This window comes from Pseudochaenichthys georgianus, chromosome 5 (genome assembly GCF_902827115.2).
Source record: "Pseudochaenichthys georgianus chromosome 5, fPseGeo1.2, whole genome shotgun sequence".
Lineage (NCBI taxonomy): Eukaryota > Metazoa > Chordata > Actinopteri > Perciformes > Channichthyidae > Pseudochaenichthys > Pseudochaenichthys georgianus.
In genome coordinates this window covers 23,703,733-23,726,539 of record NC_047507.1, presented here as the reverse complement: position 1 = coordinate 23,726,539, position 22,807 = coordinate 23,703,733, and the positions used below count along the sequence as shown (strand labels likewise).

Here is a 22,807-nt window from a genome sequence, read left to right as displayed (position 1 = left end):
TTGCTATGTGTATACTTAAATTAGAGTTATCTCTGTGGCTGGCAAGTATTTTACTATAAATACAATTTAGCAAGCGGATAGTCCTGCATGTAACCCACACAGACAGAGAAGTAGACACAGACACTCATCAACCAGCCATACCAGCAGGAACTCCTCATAATAATTTACTCTTGAGATATTTGAAGTTGTTGCTTGGTAAAATGTAATGAGAACAGGGAGAGTTGAGCATGCTGGACCAGACAACTGCACTTCCCAACATCTTACTTATTTTGCAGGGTGAGAAGAACAGCAACCTTGACTCAACATCTTTTCTTCTTCAAGTGTAAGAAAAACAACGTTGTCTTCACACTCATCCAAACCATCTTAACACACTGACATTAAAACTACCACAAATACCGCCCAGACTTCCAGACAGCTTTACTTTCTATTTACTTCAGAGTGCTTCAGTTGAAGAGCAGACGGGCGTTGCCTTAGGATGATTCCCCTCACCTTAATGAGACCTCCACTCAAAGCAAAGGCAGCTCATGTGAAATAACAACTGCTAGACATCACTGGTGGTCCACAGGAGTAAGCCAGCAAAAACAGCGTTAACAGATGTTAAACAAAAGGGATTTAAGAGGAACAATTTATCACTAAAATCCTGATAAGATCTGATCCCTCTTATGGCTTTAACATTCCTGAGGAGCTCTGGTTTGTGTTGAGGAGTTGAGGTGATACCCATCTTTCCGCCCACATGTGCACACGCAGGCAGGTGTCAGGGTGTGAGGTGGGAGGTCTGTTAAGCTGTTATACCACCAGTATTTGTCAGGGAAAGTTGGATGGCTCCCAACCTTTCCATGTGCCTGAATATATATTCATCTCATTTTGACTAATTCTTCAGAGAGAACAGCTCAAAAGAGATTAAGTATACAGCCATGAAACCAAAATGATCAGGGGCCATGGCCAGTCAAGAGATGATCATTAATGTTTCTCAGAGACAAATCAATTAATGTATTTGTCACATTTCATTGTAATTTTAGATAAGGAGTTCAACCAGCAGTTCAAAAAGAAAATTATGCGGGAAGAGAGTGAGGATAATGGTTGAGATCGTGTGAGGGAAGATCAGACTGTTTTATGTTGGCTTTGCATTTTTATAATTTAATTTAGTATGAATAACTAATATTAACCTGCACATATGCCTCCATACTCTCTACAATTAGAGAATATCATGAATAAAGCTCACATTTTTATAATTAGCTGACAAAAATTGTGATTACTGATAAATCATTAAAGTAATTTAAAGTATGTTTCTGTGTAAAATGCCAACATTTACCAGCTCTAGCTCCTTGCTATAAGGAAATGCTGATTTACTTTCTCCCATATAAAAGCTTATTGTATATATTCTAACTTTTTCTGATTCATACTTGGATAAAACAAGACATTTTACGATATAACACTGAGACGTTTTTCACTATTTTCTTACATTTTAAGTGAAACAATTAATCCTTTGATTATGAAAAAAATTAAATAATCATAAATTCCAGCCCTTTTTGCTGTAAGGACATTCATTGCCATTTCCCTAAAATGAAAAGATTCTTTGTTTGAAAAATGTAATTTATCATTTAAAAATAGATTAAGACAACAAGGTCATGTTGTCTGGGTTTCCTCAGCAATTGTCACAGCCCTGAACATAACATGAAACTGTTTATAAGAAGTTAAGTTAGGCAGAGATGAATAATGCATCCAGACAGGCACACATGAACCAAATTCGACACAGATAAAATGTCATGTCTGAGTAACACATTCACTTTGAGCTCACTCCATTGTACAGCATTGAGTCAGACAGTATGATGATGATCACTGCCATGCTCATCTTTCAGTAAACCCACATCTGACGTGTGTGTGTGTGTGTGTGTGTGTGTGTGTGTGTGTGTGTGTGTGTGTGTGTGTGTGTGCGTGCGTGCGTGCGTGCGTGCGTGCGTGCGTGCGTGCGTGCGTGCGTGCGTGCGTGCGTGCGTGCGTAATATGAGTAGTTGTGGATATGTCGTTGCTGCTGGCTGGATGGGAGATATCAGGGTGCTGAGAGTGAGTGACAAAGTCGGCACCAACATACCTGAGTGTGTGTTTGTGTGGGTGAGATTGTGTTATATTACATAGCCATGTTGTATACACAGATTAGATAATGCACCTGGACACCGCCTTCATCCTCTCAGCCCCAGGATCCATCAAGTAAAGTCATTGTAAAACTAGTATTTTACACTAATCTAAAGTTATTAGCCAGAGTTAAAATCAACCTCTCTAAATGTGAGCGATGACGACCCTCAGGTTTCAGGTCTGGGTCCTTTTAACTAGTTATATTAATACCATTACTTTGGACATACCATAGGAAAACAAATAGGTGTTTTCATCTATGTGGTGCTGCTATCTTGGCGGGGGTAATTCTAATTGAAGCTCTTTTTCTGTTTCAATAAAGTAATATTGTTTTTATTATTTTCTAATCAAACACCATAGTTCAGTGACGAAGTGTAATGTGTGAACCAAATAACAAAAATGACCTTGTCAAAATTCCGGAAATAAGCCCACCCTCCACTATAAATCCCTCTTGATTTTCAGGCTAATCATCACAGACACATGACAATCACACACCGGAGCCTCATTACACCAGACCCATACCGATGTGTTCATTAAGGGGAGCATGTGCAGTGACCCCAAAGTCTCCCCTAACCACCCCTCCCCCATGTAAACCCCATCCTCACACACAATCTCCTTCACTCCTCCCCCACCCTCAGGAGTCACATCCCTGCGTTCAGCTTCCCATACAGGCAGATTGATGACAACACACTGGACAACAATACATCACAGATGAAATCAATATTCCGACCGGCATCCTCTCTCTAACTATCAAGAAAGATTGCCAACAGCCAAGAGCGTTGTTCCATCCTATATGATGACTCGAACATGGTTGAGTCCAGCAATGTTGATTCTTTCCTCATACCCTTGCACTTGCAGCGTGTAAAATCATATGTAGTCTATATTCATGTTTCATCGCAGGATGTATTCTGCTCGTTGGGTTGATAAGATGTCCAAACTCCTGGTTTGGTAAAAGAAATTGAAATAAATGTTTTATACTTCAAAGTCCCCCTAAGCTTTGAACTAGACTGATTTGTCTTTGTTACTGAAAACACATGGCAATAGTAGCAGACCTACAGAAACATCTGCAGAAATGTATTTTGTACTCCTAAGAGAATTCCTGAATCCTGTTTTGTTTGTTTAAGGAAAGAGAATACCTTTGCTGGAAAAGGAGAGATAGATGTTGGCGTTAATGTGATGGCCACACATGGTCAGTTTGCAAAGAGCCTCAATCTGACTGCACACCATTGAAGCAACTGAAAATGTTTCTAAAACCCAACCCTTTCCTAGAATTGTCCAGGCCTCTCAAGCTTTAGGACGTTTGGGAAAAGTGTTGAATCAAAAAATACAGCCTAAATATTTCCAATATTTAGTTTGGTCAGTTGATCCCTCCTAGTCAGTCTGCCCACACACTTTGACATATGTCCTTCTGGGATCAGTGTGAGGCTGTTGCTCTACAGACAGTGGCTCTACAGGATCAGCATGGGGGCCAGGGGGCTCTTTAGGCCTTCTGTTACCCTGAGGCAAGACTGTGACCTCTGACCTGGACACACACACACACACACACACACACAAAAGAAAACATGTGCAAGCATGCAGACTTTAATGGAGGCATGAGTGTACAAATGGACCTGAATATTTGTTCATAACCTCACAAAAACACACACACACATGTTCGGACACACTAGACAACAGAAGGCTGTGCGACAACTGTGTAAACTACTGATCGGCACACTGACTGCAACCTGTCCAAAAACGTCGCGTGTGACAATCATTCTCAGAAAATGCTTTCACACCTGACTCCAGTTTCCCCTTCCAAAATAACAGCTGAGAATGAGTTGACCAGGCTGTGAATCATCAAGCTTTGAAACATCTCAACTCTCTCCCACTCTGGCCAAAGGAGGAAAACAGGGTTAGGTAGCGCACAATAAAGGGATAAAAGAGAGACAGAAACAGCTGCCAGGCCATGTACACACCCCTTTGGGATATTGTGGTTCGCTGCCCATGGACGTGACTCAACTTCCTGCTTATACAATTTGTTCAAGGACATCACAAGGACAGTTCATATCAATTCAAGAAAAAACAACCAGAAAAGACAAAACTCTAACTTGAATTTCTAACCACTGAAAGTGTGTTCCAGGAAGGAGGAGGGAACAGACACTTTGCTCTCAGAGGACAATGGTAACCCCATCCTCACTTCACATGCATCTTTAACAAGTCCTAAGCTCACCAGCTGCCCCGATACTGATCAATAAGGGGACAGTCATTTCCAGGCATAGATGGGGTAATGATAGGCCCTCAGGACCAAAGTGTAAAGAGGACATAACCCCTACACCGCCCCTCCCCTGTTTCTTTTATCTTCTCCTTTTCTTCTCCACCGTTATCCACTCATCCATCTATCGATCTGTCTATCCAGATCTCATACTTTACATGTTTTTAAATTGCTCTTTCTACTCTTTTCTGTCTATCATTTCATCGTTTTGGGTGGTCCGGGACAAGCAGCATGCAATGGGTGAAGAGAAGAAAAACATTGTGGACAGGTCCATCACACAGACAGACAAAGACATTTGATTGCATTAGAATTGCAGGCTTTACCTCCACACAAGATTACCACAGTGATGACACATGCTAACATTATTGCATCTATTCAACTCATTTATGTTGGAGGAAATTAGAAAAGATTAGCAAGTGACTTTGATCACACAAAGGGCATCACTGTTTTGATTGAACAATATTTTGTAACGTAGTAATGAGACCGTTTATATACAAAGATGATCAGCAAATCTCTTTCAATAAAAACGAACAAAAAGCCTCCACATCCTTGTAATTTCCTCTTCCTGTCTGCTTTTCATAGCTTCTTTCCGATCCTCAGTTTTGTATTAGATCCCAGTAGAGCCGCCATAAGCTGATTGATTAAACTGCTTCTTTACCAGAGTCAACTCAAATGGACGGACACACACACACACACACACACACACACACACACACACACACACACACACACACACACACACACACACACACACACACACACACACACACACACACACACACACACACTTAATCAAAGGAGGGGCCTTTCATAATTTATTCATCCCTGCAGCTTCGGTCCCGATCAGGCCTCAACCCCTCCCCCACATATGGATCGTACCATACATGTAGTCAACTCAAGGTAGTCTAATGCTTTAAATGCTGCACTTGTTTTTTTTAGCTAACATGAAAAGCAAAGAACAAAAGCAAAGTCAACAACGAGTCATTAGCAACAAAAACGATAATTATGTGTAATAATGCAACACAATGCCAGAAACCTTGTAAGGACTTTATCTGCCAATAAACTGCAGATGCAAAATCAGCTCCTGCTGCTCTTACACTGCCAACATTTAATCTGCAACTCCATCAGATCTAAATTGTATGTTTCCTTCCTGACACTGCAGATTGTCCCTCTCAATCCAGTGAGCACGTGGTCCGCAGAGTAATATTCCTGAAAGCTCTTGGCCAGGCAGCGCTGCTTCCCACCGAGCTTTTGTCCAGGCATCCCAGCGTGGAGGAATGGGGAATGTTAAATAGACAGAGAGAAAGTGGGAGCCAGTAAAGAGCATTAACCGTCTATGTGTGCGGGTGTGTGCGTTTGTCTGTATGTGTGTGTTTCCATGCTGGACTGTAAAGCATTCTATATACCCTTTGCTCCTTCTGATCTCTCATATAAATAAGCACTGCAACAGCGTGAGCTCCAACATTTACGAGGCTTTCACATGAATGGCCCCTAGAAGATTTAGCAACAAGAGTGATAGAGCAGAAGAAAAATCATGAATTGAATTAGGGAGGGAAAAGGGGGTTCTCAACTCTTAAGCTGAGGCTTGAAAAATCAGCTTTTATAAGGCTATTTTAATGCAAATGAACCCCCAGAAATTCTTCTTTGTGTTATGAATGTGTGAGGCAGCTATGCTGGTCCTCTTTTACACACATTATATGTGTATTAAACACAAGAAATGGTACTGGGCCTTCCATCGTGTTTGACTCATAAAGGCAAAAGCCAAATAAAATTCTGCAGGAAAAAGAAAAGGAAGAAAGTATCAAAACAGCATAAATGTAAAAAAAAATAAGATTTAGGAAATATGCTTATCTGCTTTCTTTTCGAGAGTTTGAAATGAAGATCGACACCAACTGTATCAATCTTTGTATTTAACTCCACAAGAAAACAAATAAGCATATTTCCAAAAAAGGTGTATATTGCTTTAATAAAACTAAAAGATATGGCTTAAACCGGCACACTGTTGAGTTTCTTATCTTTGCATTTGACTTCTCTTGCAATCTCTATAACCTTTTAGAGGTCATTCAAAAATAAGCTTTGTTAATCTAGCCTCCAGTTCAATGAGAGGATTTGTTCAGCTTCAGAAAGCTATGTTGTAGATTCTTACTCAGCCAGTGAAACCAGCCAGTCCAGACTCTATGACTGGGATTAAATTGGCTACCTGTGGCCCCACCGGCATTGACACTCTCTCTCAGTAAGGCACCAGAGCAGGTCCGTGGTAAATATGAACCTTGGGGCAACCTGAGACCTTCTACTTTCCCTCTGACATCAATGCAACACCCCGTATCTACTGACATCAACAGATAAATCACACTCTAATAATGTTGTCAATGTGTGGCTAAATGCTGCAAGCAAAAAAGAACGTGAGCGACATGATTCCCAATTAAAATTCCAGAAATAGAAAAATGCTGCAACGATTTAAATACATAACATAAAGGCAAGGCTAACACTTGTGTCAGAATAGCGAATAAGCACAATAGAAGTCTTTCAAGGCCAGACAGAGATCCATCGCAGATGATTTGTGATTGTGACCCACATCAGCACACCAAAGCAATACTGCCTTCCCCCACCTTCGTCCAATCACTTTTAAATTCAGGTTTTCCAGCTAATGTGTGTGGTGCAGTATGATTTAAAGATGAGACAAACATATATATATATGCAGGAACCGGTGTGCTTCATCCCACCGTCATGGGTTTATTCTAAGTATATCTATACTGATCCCGAACTGAGACAATAAGCAGCGCAGCATTGTGTTTTTTTTAGCTCAGCTCTAGGAATGTCAATGAGGTCCTACACTCTCAAAAACCATTGGACCGATTATCCGAAATGTGTGTACACACATCAATTGTCCCCGGAGGATAAATCTCAGACCTTTGGTGGTCCCCCAACTTTTAATCTAACACCATCATGAAGCTGATATGTGTTATTTTAAGTGAATGGAACTATTCGAAGGGTTTCCATGAAAAGTGTTACATTCATGTTCCCCTCAGGATGAAATGTAAAAGTTACTGATACCTTAACCTTTCATAGTGCCATTAACCTGCAAAACCATTGAAATTCCCTTCAGCTGCATTTTAACTTTGTTTGTAGTGCTAATTGTGTAAGCATGTCAAACCTGTCTCCTACAAAGCTTCTTTTCCATACAACTAAACTGCATTTTCAATTACATTTTCAGGGAAAACATATTTACTTTTATATTATGGTCGCCATTTAAAAAAAAAAAGGTGTAGTCAAAGGTCGTAGTTTGACTTAAAATAAGTATGTAAGTATGTACATGATGTTGATTAGAATAAGTAAACGTTGACTTTTTCCTCACGTAGGAGACACAAAGCTAACTAACATTTTACCTGGTGGACAACATGATATTGTACAGCATTGTCATTGTGAGCATAATAGCATGTTGTTAGCATCTAGTCTGAAGCAAATGTTGTTATAAGTACAGCCTCTTGTTAACGACCTATATGTAGCCTAACCTTACATTGTTACCAAATTTGCTTTGACACATATTATCTTTTAAACATCTTCAAAATCTATCATATTGTTAGAAATAGTAGAGTTTGATGACAGATGTATTTTACTGGTATATGCTGCTTGGCAAACTTGCTATTAAAACATGCAGTAGCTGAGTTCAGGAGATTGGCAGGGGTGGGATAAAGCTCAGGGGGCTTCCTGTCTTCACCAGGCAGTAAACTATTAGCGGAAGCACTTCTCATAACAGTATAAATAGCAGACCCACACATAACTCAGACTGAAATACCCGCTCATCTCATCCTCTGTCTGGCATCAGACAGTTCAGCTTAGGGCCCTCAGGAAAACAAAAACCCGGTAGAGATAATAGGGACACTTTACAGAAGTCTGTGAAGCCAGATCAAGGCTCTTATGGCATAATGTAACTCTCTTCCAACAAGTCACTGACAGGGTCTCCTTACAGCACGGTTAATATGAGATCATCGGGTGACATGGGGTGACCTTTGCTGCCATATTGAAAAGGGGCGGTTGGGTTTGAAGGGCAGTCGAAACTGTAAAACTGAACAAAAAGACATTTATTCCATACAGCTGCCAGCTGTATCTGAATCAGAGTGTCTGAAACCTGACATTGTATGATCCTACCTTAGAAGAAATACACATAACTCCTCTGATGCTTTAGACGTTTAGAGAAACAAACTCCAATGATCTGAACAAGTCCCAAACCAGAGAAGGTGACAGTATTACGAAGTCGTTTTATATTCGCACTTTAAGGCTTTGGGTTGTGTCATACAGCCATGAGTAAGCAAAGAACAGAGCATCAAAGCAGTAATATCACTTTCACCATTAAACCCGGCGACACAAAACACAATGAGGAGAACACATTTGCGCCATGGGCAAAAGTAACCCAAACCTTCATTAGACAAAGAGAAAAAATGAGTCAATAGCATCTAATTACCTTTAGTTTAAGGTAAATCAAGAGAGGAAGAGATGAGATGGGAGCACCTTGGAAACTAAACTCCAAGATCTGATCTGCAATAACACAGAGAGGGCACTATCATAAAGTACTTTTCAGGCAGGAAAGATAATTGCTCTGTTGCCATCTGAATAATACATTTATCTAACAGAGTGCAATAACATCAGATATCTTCATCCACAATGCTAAAGAAGTCCTCAATCAGTCTAAGGGACGTACCAGTGAGGACATGATCTCTGCATCTTCTCGTGAGGAACCGGCAAACATGTAGATATTTTAAAGGTTGAATTAATTAACCTTAACAATCAGTATTTTGATGTCCTTTTTAAGTTTGCCGTGTGGTCAGAATCAGGACTCCAAAAGACTGATTACGTTGCTCCATTACAGCTGGATGTGTAAACAAGCCACTGTTTGCTAAAATATGTGTCATATCAACTAAGAAGGTGATGATATGACGATATTACCAACTTGTTCCTGTTGTTCCCCAGAAGCCACATTTGGATTGGAAAAATGTCTTCAATCTTTATTTTAAACCACTTTAAAGGGCATTGGATTATCTATAACAAAGTGAAGTACTTTTCTCATCAAAATATCTGACTACCCTGCATGTCATGTAAAGATATAGTAAATGATCAGGGGATGAAATCATTATTACTAAGTGATCTATGCAGACAATCGGTGTGAGGTCACAGAATACTGGAAACAGCATTATTCATCAACTCTCTTCCGGTACGTGCATCACATCAGCACATCACTTTATTGACTCCTGCTGGCACCAACTGCACTGGTGCAGCATGGGCATTTGCCTCAGAAGTCTTCCGGCATTTTGAAACAGGCCACAGTATTACAGTAAGTGTTAAAGCTCATGGTCACTTTTTTAAATATCTTCCAGGAATGCTATTGGACAGTGAGCAAGTTTAAGAGGGGCCACGACCCTCGCTCTGAGTGTCTGTGTGTCTGTGTGCTGATGTCATTCCCCCGGTCTGACCAGGCGACAGGGAGACTCCAGCTCCAGTAAACGGAGGAGCCAACGGTTAAATATGGAGCTCCAAAACAGGGAGGGAAATAATCTCCCTCGTATTTCTTATATTCAGGGGTGGTAGGTAATTAAGTGTAGTATAGGTTTAAGCTACCTGTATTTAAGTATTTCTATTTTAAACAATTGTATATTCTTAAACACTACAATTCAGAGGGAGATTGTGTACTCCATACATTAAGTGACTTTTCATCAAAAACATGATGTTTTTATTAAATATCATAGATTAATCTAACCTGAAATATATTGACATGAGAAGTGGTTCACAAAAAATAGCATGACAATTCATTATCAATACAATATAATGCGATACTAACATAGAATTATAACAGAACACGGCCGAGGCCAAATTCCCCATTGAAAGGGGAAAATGATTTGTTCATTCATCCTGTGATCGAAATCTGTGTTTTTCCTTCGCCCATTCTACACCCTTCCACCAAGTTTCATGGAAATTCGACAGTAGTTTTTCCACAATACTGGAAAAAAATAACAACAAAAAACAAACAAACTGAAAACCTAAAATCCTTGTTGAAGGTAATAATGGAAAGTTTAACACACAGCAGTAGTTTATCTGCACAAAACAAATACTTTCATTCATACAGCGTCTGAACCTTTACATTTTCAAATTGGAATATAGATGTAATAGAAATAATGTTATGTGTGGAACATAATCTGAATACTTATTTCCCCACTGTTCATATACATATCACACATATCATCTGTGTGTCCAAAGTTTAACAAAAACCTTTAAAGATGTAAACTGAATGTGCCAACTGACATCTATCAGACCTATATCCTATAGATATATTACAGAACTGTTCTCTCTGGAACCCGTTCAGATGAAATACAATTGAAACCTCTTGCTTTAGGAGAGGTAAATAAAGACTGTCTCTTATTAATCGTGATGCCGTAAACATTTTGGATGATTTAAAAGCAGATCTGCTGTTATAACTCATTAGGGTGTGTTCCAGGCACACTGAAAAACGCAGCAAAACAGTTGTTGGCAAACACATCAGAGACCAAACATGTTCAAATATACAAGAAATCACAGATCTCATCCATGAACACATACACACTCAGCCCTACACACTATTGGACACATTCGTATCTCTATCCCCCTTCTGTGAAGTCAGCATCAGACCCAAAACTGCTCTAAAGAAATGCTGCTCACTTAAAAACCTTTTTTCCCTCCTTGAGAAATCACTGCCTGCCAGCTGATTCAGCACAATCTATACTCTCATCCACTTACTGTAAATCATGGTCTTTTACCTTAGAGCTCATGGGCTGCTCTTGCAGTACGTGCTGCACATTAAACATGCTAAAACTCCTGCACCCAGTTCAGAGAATTGAGTGTAACAATGATTTAGCAAAACTGAAGACTGGTGCAGCACAGAACTACGGACTGTAACAGACACACATTTCAGATTTCAACCTTCACTAAAAAAGAAAATGCATGGTATGGTGAACATTTTGCATACAGAGCAGGTGCAGGCACACATCTCAGCTCTCAGCAAGAGGACACACATGGTACAGGTTCAGTGCCGCATTCATCTACTCACCAGCTTTTAGACTCTGGGGTAAGCTGCTGGTGAAGTGCTAGAGAGAAGCCAAAAAAGGTGCCATGGTCTCCCAACTTATGAAGTGTGTGAGTAGTATCCAGGTTAAATCCCCACACTTGGCTTGAAAGGGTCAAGAGAGCCCAGAGGAGAGTAGTCCAACAAAGAGAGGAGCAAGATGAGAGGGAGATGGTGTTCCCATGTCCCACCGGGGCTGCCATAGCAGGGTGCAGGTCCTCTTAGCAGCAGAGCAAGTTCACTTCAAGAAGAGTACAGGGGAGACTCCTTGTTTGGCTCCCAGAGTGATAAAAGAGAAAACCCTGTAGTCTCCTCTTCTCACTTGTTTCCAATCCTCTTTATTTCCCCGCCTTGCTGCACCGTGCTGCCTCCCAACTCCGTTTGCTGCTGTCAGTCTGAAGAGCAGGCTGTGAAAATGTGTGAGTGTGTTTCTCTCAATTCATGTGCGCCTCCCCCTCCTCTGTGCTCAGAGGGAGACAGAGGACAAGTGCCTTGAATAGCCCCCTCACTCCTCCCCCTCCCCTCTCTCTTTCTGGCCCTCCCTCCCTCCCCTCTCTCAGCTGACATCAACACTCAAGGGACTGCTGCCAAAATACCAGGCAAGGTTGTCAAGATACTTGGAGGCTACTCAATAGAGAGGGACAGGGTGAAAAGACAGCAGACTGTTTTATCTGTTTTAGTTCACATGGTCCACCTCTTTCTGTGGCCACTGTTTGCTGCAGGTGCTTGTAGATCTGTGGATCAAACAAGGCAAACACACGTTTGGCACAAGCTTTATAGTTAAAAAGACAGACAGAAGAGAAATCTTTAAGGCTTTGTTCTTACTTTGAGCTTGAAAGCCTTGACGTCTGACTCGATCTGCAATGAATAGGAGACAAAAGGGGCCTAAATGTGCACAGTGACCCAAGAAACTTTATTACAGACCTTTAGCTCCTCTTTAAAAAGGGAGAGCGGGAGATATGTGCTTTGACAGAGCAATGAGACATAATCAGGAGAATTGCAGGATTTCATCAAAGCACATCAATTGTGATTTTGCTATTTACTACTGAAACGAATTGATGCCTTAACACAATTATTTTGAATACAGGTAGCTCAAACCGGCAGCATAATCCCAGACCTTTTACCCACAGCTGCCGTTTTAACCGGCTGATTTCTGTTTCTCTTGAGACAATCTGGTTGCAGCTGTCAGTGTGTCACCTCAACTGTTCCAGACTATAAACCTCACAAACACACACACACAGCAGTTGCACTCCAATGTGCGATAATGTAATACTTGTGTGTGTCACCTTTCTAGTTAGGATGCTATTTTGGATAAAAACATTTTTTTATTCAGCCTATAAGGTTTTAGGTAGATATTAATATTTTAAATATGAAGGACAAGAGATGAGATTTTGTCCAACTCATCCCACAGGTCTGACTTTCTTGTGCTCAGTAGAACTAGATCATATAGGGGAGGGGATATCACATTATCAAAGATGTTACATCCATTACAGAGGTTGGAACACAATACTTGAAGTTGCACTTAAACTTCTCACAATGCCAACACAAAGAAGACGTCCAAGTCTTTTCTGTCGAGTTTCATGTTTGGTGTGCAACTCGCAGTGAGGGACTACCACAACTTACATTTTAGAGGGTTTGCTTGATTCTTTAGCTGACTAAAACACATCTTAAGACTGTCAAGATTAGAGTCTCTTGGCACTATCATCCTATCATCAATGTCTACAACACACCAGGTTACTGAAAGGAGGAGGCTGAATTCCTCTCATGTGATCTGGCTGGCATCATGAACCACTTTTTGGTGTCAAACACTCTCTGCCCCCTGCTGCCCTTATGTGGTATTAAAACGTGCTGATACAACCGCTTTCATACACTCAGCCAGGTACACTTGGTGAGGGGTTTTTATGACTTCATCCTCCACATTTATATCAATGAGTATTTGCTAAACTCAGGCTGTATTATGTTAGCTAACAACCTTACACACTGGCAACTACAACAAGTTCAGAATAAGAACTAGTTTTAGCTTTTTGTCTATTTAAAAGCCTATATATTATTGGCTCTGAAGGTGAAATCCAGTAGCAGTCTCTCTGGTGACACAGACAATATTTTGATAACAAGACAAAGAGTTACAGCCATGCTAGCAGCTCTGTAGGCTGCACTTTGAGCTAAATGCTAATGTAAGGATGCTAGCATGCACACAATGACAATCCTTACATTTAACTTGTATGATGTTAACCATGTCCAGTGTCAACCATTTAAGCATAGCATGTTGCTTTCATGTGCTAATCGGCATTTAAAATAAAGGAGAGTCGAGCAATGCTATTATACTTTTGTAGTTGTTGGCCATAAACAAAACTATTGGACATACTGCAGTATAATTTTTACTTTAAGATGTTAAATAAGAAGTCAGGAGATCACCATAAGTTTAACGGGGGGGGGGGGGGGGGGGGGGGGACAAGATTTTCTGTACCAAAGGTCATGGAGGTCCATCAAATAATTGCCAGGACATTTAAACAAAATTGACTATAAGATGGCACCAATTGAAAAGTGACCAATCAGTAGGATTCATCTTCAGGACAATAAATGTCTGCACACAATGTCATGCCATCCATCCAATAGTGGATGACTTTGGATGGATGAGTTTCAGTCTGGTCCACAGTATTATTACACAAACTGACTGACATTGCCATGACCCTCAAGCGACAACGCTAATAGTTCAGTCTTTTGTACCCTAACTGGACATTTGTTAACTTATCTTTAGTGATGGAAAAGATGTATGAATAGCAACATATAAATAATGTTGGAAACATGTTATTCATTATCTTTGGTAACAGATAACAGATTTAAAATGATCAAAACATAAACAATGCTGTCAAGTCTGTTTGTGTTTCCAAGCATGTGGGAAACTTCGGCATGCCTGTATCTCTGCGGAGCATTTTGGCCTGAGCGTGAGCACGTAATGGGAGTTTTACAGCAGTTGTTCCCACACACAGCTCACTGATTTAGTGGCCTCACTGAATATCTCAAATCAAATCGAAAGGTTGATTACTGATATCCAATAACATAGAGTGCCCCCTGGCCGTTGTCCAGCTTGAGATATAAATACTAGAAGGATTCCATAAGCAAAAGAAAAGAAGAAAGAAGTAGGAATGGTGTGGGATGTGGAGAAATGCTGAACACTTCTTAATAGCAGCTCAGGCAGGAAGCCAGAAAATAATTCCTTTAGACAGAACACAGCATAGTCAGAGAGAAGGACAGAAGAAAGGGAAAGAGAGAAGAAGAAAGAGATGGAGAAGAGGAGGATATTGGCTGTAAAGATTATCTGCCACAACGTCCATGACACTGGCGAAGTGCTCATTAGCAGTCTGAGCCACACTTCAAGGAGAGATCTTATTTTAGACGCAAGCAGTGAGAAGTACATACGGGCAGGGTCATTATTCCTGTTATAGCCCCCCTTCAGTATGATGACTGAGACAGCCGCAGTCAGCACTATTAGTGTATTGATTAATGGAAAGTGTGGGATGCTATAAGAGGGAGTGGTGCTGGTTATTATGGGATTAAATGCAAGCATGCCCACTCTTGCCACTCCACTGCACAGGGTCTCAAAGGAAAAGGCTAAACTGAGTGCAGTGGTTTTGTCAGACCATATAAAATAACATTGAGCTACAACATAATGTATTTTTCTATCTTACACTGACTTATTTGTTAGACAGTCTGAGAAGCAAGCCACTAAAATTCTCCATTGATTTGATGCATTACTGCAAAGCTCCAAAAAGTCTTGAGTATAAATACAATCTAAACTTTTCATACTCACACACTGCAGCCATAAATAATGTTGCACTCGAGACGGCAAAAATACCAACAACACAGTGCAAAAAAAACATTAACCATAAAGGAAGTATTGAAAAGCTTTCCTTTAAATCTAATCCTAAAAATGTACTTGGTCTTAAATATAAGTGTAGTCAATGCACAAAAATGCTATGGTTTGTTACAGTTAATACAATAGAAATCAATCACAAATTCAAAAGTATTGAAGATAGATTTAAATCATCAACTGTGTTCAAATCAAAAGCAGCGATTCATTTGGGAGTCTGGAACCATGATATATTTTGTATTTAATGATTTACTAAATATCTGCTTATCCAGTTTCTGTCATTTAATTGACTAAGTGATTAATTATTTCAGTCGATCTTGTACATCATTTCAAATGTGTTCATAAAAACAATTCATACAAAATATTCAACTGGTGTGACCCAACACAATCTGACTTCAGTGCTGTGGTACATTCTACGATCATCCCTAAAACGAAACAGGACGACATAACATCTGTTGTGGTTAAAAATCCAGCCCCTATGGTACGCATAATCATAATGAGACCAAAAAAAAGTCATAGGTTAATTGTCTTGCATGTGAAACAATATGCTTGATAACAAGACCTGGTATATCCAACATGCAGCATACCGTATTACACGGTTTCTGTTTTCTTTACAAAATAAAACTGGTCAGAGGCGACCTCTAGTGGCAGGTAGAGGACATACAAAAATAAGCATTTTTAATGTAGTTTCATGATAACTTCAGCAATTCCGATGACACTACAGTTCTTATACGAGGACAATCTTAAAACTCCTAAATTGATTATCAACAAACTAATTTAAGTAATATATTTTAGGAAAATATGATTAAATCTGAATTGTTAATACATACATAATCCACAGAATAAATAAGCCTTAACAGTACCCATGCTTAAGGTTTTTGTAGGTTTTTTCTTTATTTCTCTGTCTCCTAACTTGAAATGTGTGTGTTTTGGTAAACAGCACAAACAGCTGTTTTTTTTATATATTAAACACTCCAAGTGGCCCTATTTTTTTTTTTTAAATGCATACATTTAAATGTCCATTACACAATCTATATTTCAAACAAACTAACCCATAAAAAGCAGCAGCAGCAAAATATGGCAAATGTTTGACAAAATGATATTGTAAATTGTGTATTTCCCAAGATATAGTTCAATTTGGAATCCTGTAAAGGGGATTTCCACTGATCCACACATTTCACTTTCCTGTGAAAACAGTGGCGAAACGTTGTTCTTAGACATGAAGCGGTTTGGTCTAATAATCTCTCCAGTTTATGGGTCTGGGCCATAAGAGGGGTTGTAGGGCAACGGTTCAAATTCATCTGAATGTGGAGGCGGGGCATAGGGCTGGCCGGGGTAGGAAGCCATAGGCAGCCCGGGAGTGTATGCAGATGCTGGATCAGCTAAAATGAAAAGAAATATATATATTAACTTTGATTTGGTTTGTTGTTACTAAAACGGATAAAAAAGATAATACAGATCTTGTTTTCTATTTTTGTGATGGAACGAATAAAAAAAGTATTAAATAGTTCACATTTTTAATCCTTGCGTAAAAAAATAAATGGAAAGCAGTTTCAATGAGGAATGTGTAGTATGATTATTATTATTATTATTATTTCAACTTTCAAAGCCTTGATATTTTCCCCTCAAATCAACACACTTTCTAAAGGAAATCAGATTTAGATATGGTAAAGGACACTAAACTGAAACTAAACACCCAGGTGGATTAGATTGCTGGGTGAAATCAACCAAGCCTGCTGCACTCGTTTATTCCTCTCAGCCTGATTCCTTTTGCATGCACAAGCCAATGCTAAGATAATAAATGTCATGAAATAACTTACTAGCTTCCAAGTATGAAGGCGGTGCTGAAGGGAGGGGCACGCCTCCATATCCAGGCTGAGCAGATACAAAAAGGTAGCCAGGGTAGGACGGATGATATCCAGGAGGGGGGTGTGGCTGCTGCGGCACGTTGACAACAGTGGGGGTGTTTCTTGCAGCTGTAGACAAGGTACCAATACTCAGCTGAGTCAAATTGTGTCACTATATAGTGAGAGAAAATTTTCTTTGTTCAATAGAAAGATTTCAAACTTAAAGGGGCTTGTAGACAGATAGTGTTACCTTTGGAAAGAGCCAGGCTAACAGTTTGTATTTACCTCACCTGTTCCAAGTTAAGTTAACATGCTGCTGGCTAACTTCATATTTAGCTTAGCTTACACAGGAGATCGTTATCAAACTTATCTCTTATCTATCAATATAACTCTTGGCAAGAGAGTGAATAATCGCATTTCCCATGAAGCCAAATTCCTTCAAATGTTACAGCCTGCAGATCCAGTAGCCTACATAACATTATTTTTAAACAAAGTTGTCCTCCACAAATGTTACTGAAACAAAAAATGTGACCTACTTCGTGGCCTTTGGTTGCGTCCTTTTCTGCATTTCTTGTAGAAGAAGCAGCAAGGAACCACACAGCAGATGATGACAACCACACAGATGATAATAGGAATAACAGACCCTAAGATGATTCCAAGAATTGGAATAGAGTTGGAACGTTTTGCAAGGCTAGAACAATTGGGCAAAAGAAAACACTTCATTATCAATCAACCTCTTTATGTCACATTATACAAAACACAATCCCAGACAAATCTAGTTTTGAAATAAAAAGTTGTTTTCCTTATCCTGAAACTAAATTCATTTAAACGCAGGTTCAAAACAAAAACTCACCTTCCTTCACAGAGTTTTTGTTTAGATCGCCTGAAACGGTTTGTCTTGTCACTGCAGCAGTATTGTTTTTGACAGTTTCCACAGCAGTACTGGATGCCACACTGCTGAGTATTATGTTGGTTACCATCGGAGTCCACATAGCTGCTACAATCATCCGCTGTAACATAAAACACATGGTCTTGGTAAAGAGTTGTGATGGTGATGGATTTAGGAATAAAACTGTACTGATGATAAATAACAAACAAAGTTATACAGGCATGTGCATACGAGCTAATGCCAACTGTCATTGAGAAGTCAAATCAAAGTTGTAGTATTGAAAGTATAAAAAAACTAAATAAAACTCACCCCATACAGCCGGGATCAGGATCACACAGAGAGCACACACAAGACTGAACAACACACCTGAAACCATGACTGCTGTTATATGGTGTAACAAGGAGTGAATCTGCCTCTGCAGTGAAAAACCTGTCAACCTGTCTGTCTGTCCCACCCTAAACAAGTTGTCCAACAGCATTCCTTACTTCACAAGAAACAGTCGCCATTGGATGTATGCAGTGGCGTTTCTATATCTACAAAAGTGGTGGGGCACAAAAAATGTAGATGTCTATATATAAGCTTCTGCAGTGAGGTTCATGGCTGCTGAGGCACTGACTCTTCAGGTTTACAAATATTATATTTTGACCTAAATCAAAATATAATATTATTTTCAAAAGCTTTTTTTGTCTGATGCTTCAATTAATTTTAAACAGACAGTTCAACAAAAGGATACCCAAAACATGTAATTGTATCATTTAAATATTGAATTGTTCTCTCTTAGTAAGATCCCATTTTCAATAAATTGCAGTCTTACCTTGACGTGAAGATGAAGTCCATTTGCCTATCCTTCTGGACAAACATCTCTATTACTTTTTTGTAAAAGTCCTCCTTATCTTCTTGTAGTTTTAAAAGTCTATCATAAATCTAATCTAATCAATAGATTTATGATTCAAAATTATAAAAGTAGGGTAGACATGTGGATATTATCCGGCTGAACAAAACTATAGGTTACTTACGTAACCCCAGTGCTCAGAGTAACATGAAGTGAGATGTCTCACTATGGGATGCGCCTCATCGCGGAGCAAACAGAAGCATCAATCTCATTACGCCAATCCTGATTGGCTGGTGATCTTGACGTCAACGTCAGGGGAAATCACCCCCTATAAGTAGCCTGCGCCACGACGCATGCGTCATTCAAAATAAGCACCTCTTCTCGCTTCACCATAGCAAGGAGGGCCGTCTGGTGAGACATCTCACTTCATGTTACTCTGAGGACTGGGGTTACGTAAGTAACCTATAGTTCTCATTCATAACACTCCGTTCGATGTCTCACTATGGGATATTGTAGCTCCCGTATTGCCAGACGAGCTTATCTCGAAGATCACCGATCAACCAGAATTTAACAGGTGGAGTCCCGACTCAACAAGGTGCCCAGCACTGCTCGGGCCACGTTTGGAGCGGAGACGTCCAGTCTGTAAAAGCGGACAAAAGTGAGCGGCGAAGACCAGCTTGCCGCTGCACAGATATCCTGGATGGAAACACCCTTGAACAAAGCCCAGGATGTAGCCAGGCCCCGAGTCGAGTGAGCCCGCAGACCCGAAGGTGCTTGCAGATTCTGACTCGTATAGGCCAAAGCAATCGCCTCCACGATCCAGTGGGATAGTCGTTGCTTAGTAACAGGCTTACCCTTGTGAGGTTTAGCCCAGGACACGAAGAGTTGGTCATTAAGACGAAGCTCTTTTGATCTGTCCATATATGTGTGTAAAGCCCGGACTGGACACAATAGATCCTGCTGCTGCTCCCCGGAGGAAACCAGCTGCGGAGGAAATGCCTCAATGTCAATCAGGGTACACGAACCAACCACCTTTGGTGTAAAGGTAGGGTTGGGTTTCAACAACACTCTCGTTTGCCCTGGGGCGAACTGAGTGCATGAGGGATGTACAGACAGTGCATGGATATCACTGACCCGTTTAGCGGATGCCAGGGCCAGTAACAGCACTGTCTTGAGTGACAGATGTTTCATGTCAGCTCCTTCCAGGGGTTCAAATGGGGTCATTTTTAGCCCATTTAAAACCACTGCCAGGTCCCATAAGGGCACCAGCGACCTGGAGACAGGGAGGAGCTTGCGCGCTCCCTTCATAAAACGGCAAACCAAAGGATGTTGGCTAGCCGTCTTACCCTCAAAGCCCACATGGCATGCAGCAATAGCAGCCAGGTACACCTTGATCGTGGAGAAAGCTCTGTGTTTATCGATCAAGTCCTGTAGAAATGATAAAATCACCCTGACAGGACATTGAAAAGAGATGTGTCCTTCTTGAAGGCACCACTCCTCAAACACCCTCCACTTACAGTCGTAAAGAGACCTGGTGGAGGAAGCTCTCGCACTCTGAATAGTGTTTATCACCTTCTGAGGGAGTCCCACTGTATTCAGATTGTACCACTCACGGGTCAGGCCCATAGTGCCCTGCGCTCTGGGCGTGGGTGAAGGATCGCCCCCCCCGCCTGAGACAATCTGTCCCTGCGTGGTGGGGGCTGCCACGGCTGCCCGCACAACAGCTGATATATCTCCGCCAGCCCGTATATTGCGGGCTAGGGTGGAAACATCAGAGTAAGTGTGTGGCGTTGCTCTTTCACTCTGGCCGGAGTTAACGGCCCGTCCACACAGCGGCGTGCGTTGACGCTTCCCCATTCACTTTGAATGGGGTGACGTCACTTTTAGCCGAAATGCATCGTGGGAAGCGACGTGGAGCGTAGCTGGCGTGGCTCGCTGCAAAAGTTGAGCAATGTTCAACTTTTGACGCCTCGGCGAGGCGTCAGCCAATCGAATCATATCATAGTCTGTATAGAGTGGTGCACCTCTGGACAGTAGTTCTGTCCCGAGGTGCATAACACCCGGTACTTGTGTCGTTCTCAGAGAGAGGAGACGTCTGCCGCTCCAAGGGATCAGTTTGTGTGCCAGTGTGTGTGACTGGAGACAACGCAATCTCCCCTGGCGGTTCATACACGATATCGTGTTGTCTGTCCTCACGGGGACATGAAGTCCTCTGAGAGAAGGCAGGAAGCATTTTTGGGTGGGGAACACCGCTAAAAGCTCCGGGTAGTTTACGCGTGCCCGCTGGAAGTCTCTGTTCTAGAGACCTCTCACCGGGCGACCTTCGTAAGTCCCCTGTCAGCCCGTCTGACCTGCGTCCGTGGTGACCACCTTCCGTGAAAGGACTGCACCCGTAGGCGCGTCCCGTACTGGAAAAGTCGGGGGTAGTGCCACTACGCATTTTATAATCACCAAAACTCTCCGTAAGCCGTGGCGTTCGGGGTTTAGTTTTATTATGAGGCCCATGTTGAGCGGGTGCTTTATGAGGACATTTTCCTCCGTAATCTGACTCCGCTCGGTGGGCTTTATAGATAAAACCCTTCTTTCTAGGAGAGAGAGAACCTCTCTCTCCAGAATATGGGTTGACTCTCTCTGGGTTTGTGAAAACAGATAAATTATAACTGTTTTGAGAAGCCCAGGCAGACATCGTGAGTATCTCCTGCTGTATGCTCCTTAGAGCCAGCTGGGATGTCACTCTTATGGCTCCGACCGGCACTGCGCATGTGTGTGCCGGTGGTGCCCTTAAAGCCCCGGCCGGCACTGCGCATGTGTGTGGCGGTGGCTTCACGGTCCCGTCAATAATCCGTCCTTTGAGAGGTGCCGTAGCTGCTCTCAAGAGGGGAAGAATTGGCGGGCTGTCCATTACAGCTCTGGCCGGCACTGCGCATGTGCGTGACGGTAGTGCCCTTAAAGCCCCAACCGGCACTGCACATGCGTGTGGCGGTGGTGCCTTCACAGACCCGTTTATTATCCGCCTTTTGAGAGAGGCCGTAGCTGCTCTCAGAAGGGGATTTATAGTTAACGGACTGTTTATTGTCTTTCTTTTCATTTATTTGAGCTGCGCCCTTGGCCGGAGCCTGGATGCGTCAGCGGAAAATGGTTTATTCAGACAAGAAAGATGTGACATGTGTTTTATGCAGACTTGAGGATGACGTTGAGGCATCTCTCGAGGCGGCGGGAACACATTCACGGAGGGGAGAAGGAGGGGCTGTCACGCCGCTGTCTTCCTCGACTGCTGGCCGAAATTCTGGGTTGGCTGAGCCTGAGCTGCAGCCGGAACCGGAGATTTCCTCAGCCAACTTGCCCTTGTCTCCAGCCTGGGCTGGGGACTCGGGATGGGCTGCGACCTCTGCGTCTTCGGTGTTTTAAACCGAGCAGGGTTCGAGGCAGCTTGGGTGTTGTGAGTATCTCCTGCTGCATGCTCCTTTTAGAGCCAGCTGAGATGTCACGCTTACAGCTCCAGCCGGCACTGCGCGTGGCGGTGGTGCCTTCACAGACCCGTCAATAATCCGCCTTTTGAGAGATGCCGTAGCTGCTCTCAAAAGGGGAGAAAATTGGCGGGCTGCTTATTGGTTTTATTGATTTTCTAGTCAGCGGCAAATGTTTAATGACAGAGGAATCAACCAACGTGTGACATGTGTGTGTGCGGACTTGAGGATGGCGTTTAGGCATCTCTCGAGGCGGCGGGAACACATTCACGGAGGGGAGAAGGAGGGGCTGTCACGCCGCTCGCTTCTTCTTCCTCGACTGCTGGCCGAAATTCTGGGTTGGCTGAGCCTGAGCTGCAGCCGGAACCGGAGATTTTCTCGGCCAACTTGTCTAGTCTGGCCGCAGCGCGCTGACACACGGCTTGTAGGT

The 22,807-nt window shown here is 41.9% G+C and overlaps 2 protein-coding genes across 4 annotated transcripts in view; both read right to left on the bottom strand.

The window, feature by feature from the left end:
- The window catches only part of itga7 (integrin, alpha 7), a 33,023-nt gene extending 21,095 nt beyond the window's left edge, over positions 1–11,928 (bottom strand). For all 3 annotated transcript variants that reach the window (XM_034083132.1, XM_034083133.1, XM_034083135.2), the window contains exon 1: positions 11,457–11,928. In XM_034083132.1, coding sequence (XP_033939023.1) covers positions 11,457–11,674 — 218 coding nt within the window. In that variant the 5' untranslated portion in view covers positions 11,675–11,928. The remainder of the gene's footprint in view (positions 1–11,456) is intronic.
- A 4,665-nt stretch (positions 11,929–16,593) lies between these two features.
- Positions 16,594–18,454, bottom strand: LOC117446349 (protein shisa-5-like). Its single transcript, XM_034082511.1, has 5 exons — positions 18,388–18,454; positions 18,043–18,199; positions 17,726–17,880; positions 17,163–17,318; positions 16,594–16,724 (listed from the first exon to the last, which is right to left on the bottom strand). Exons 1-5 carry the CDS (start codon positions 18,452–18,454, stop codon positions 16,594–16,596), a joined length of 666 nt encoding a protein of 221 aa, XP_033938402.1.
- Between the last annotated feature and the right edge of the window lie 4,353 nt (positions 18,455–22,807).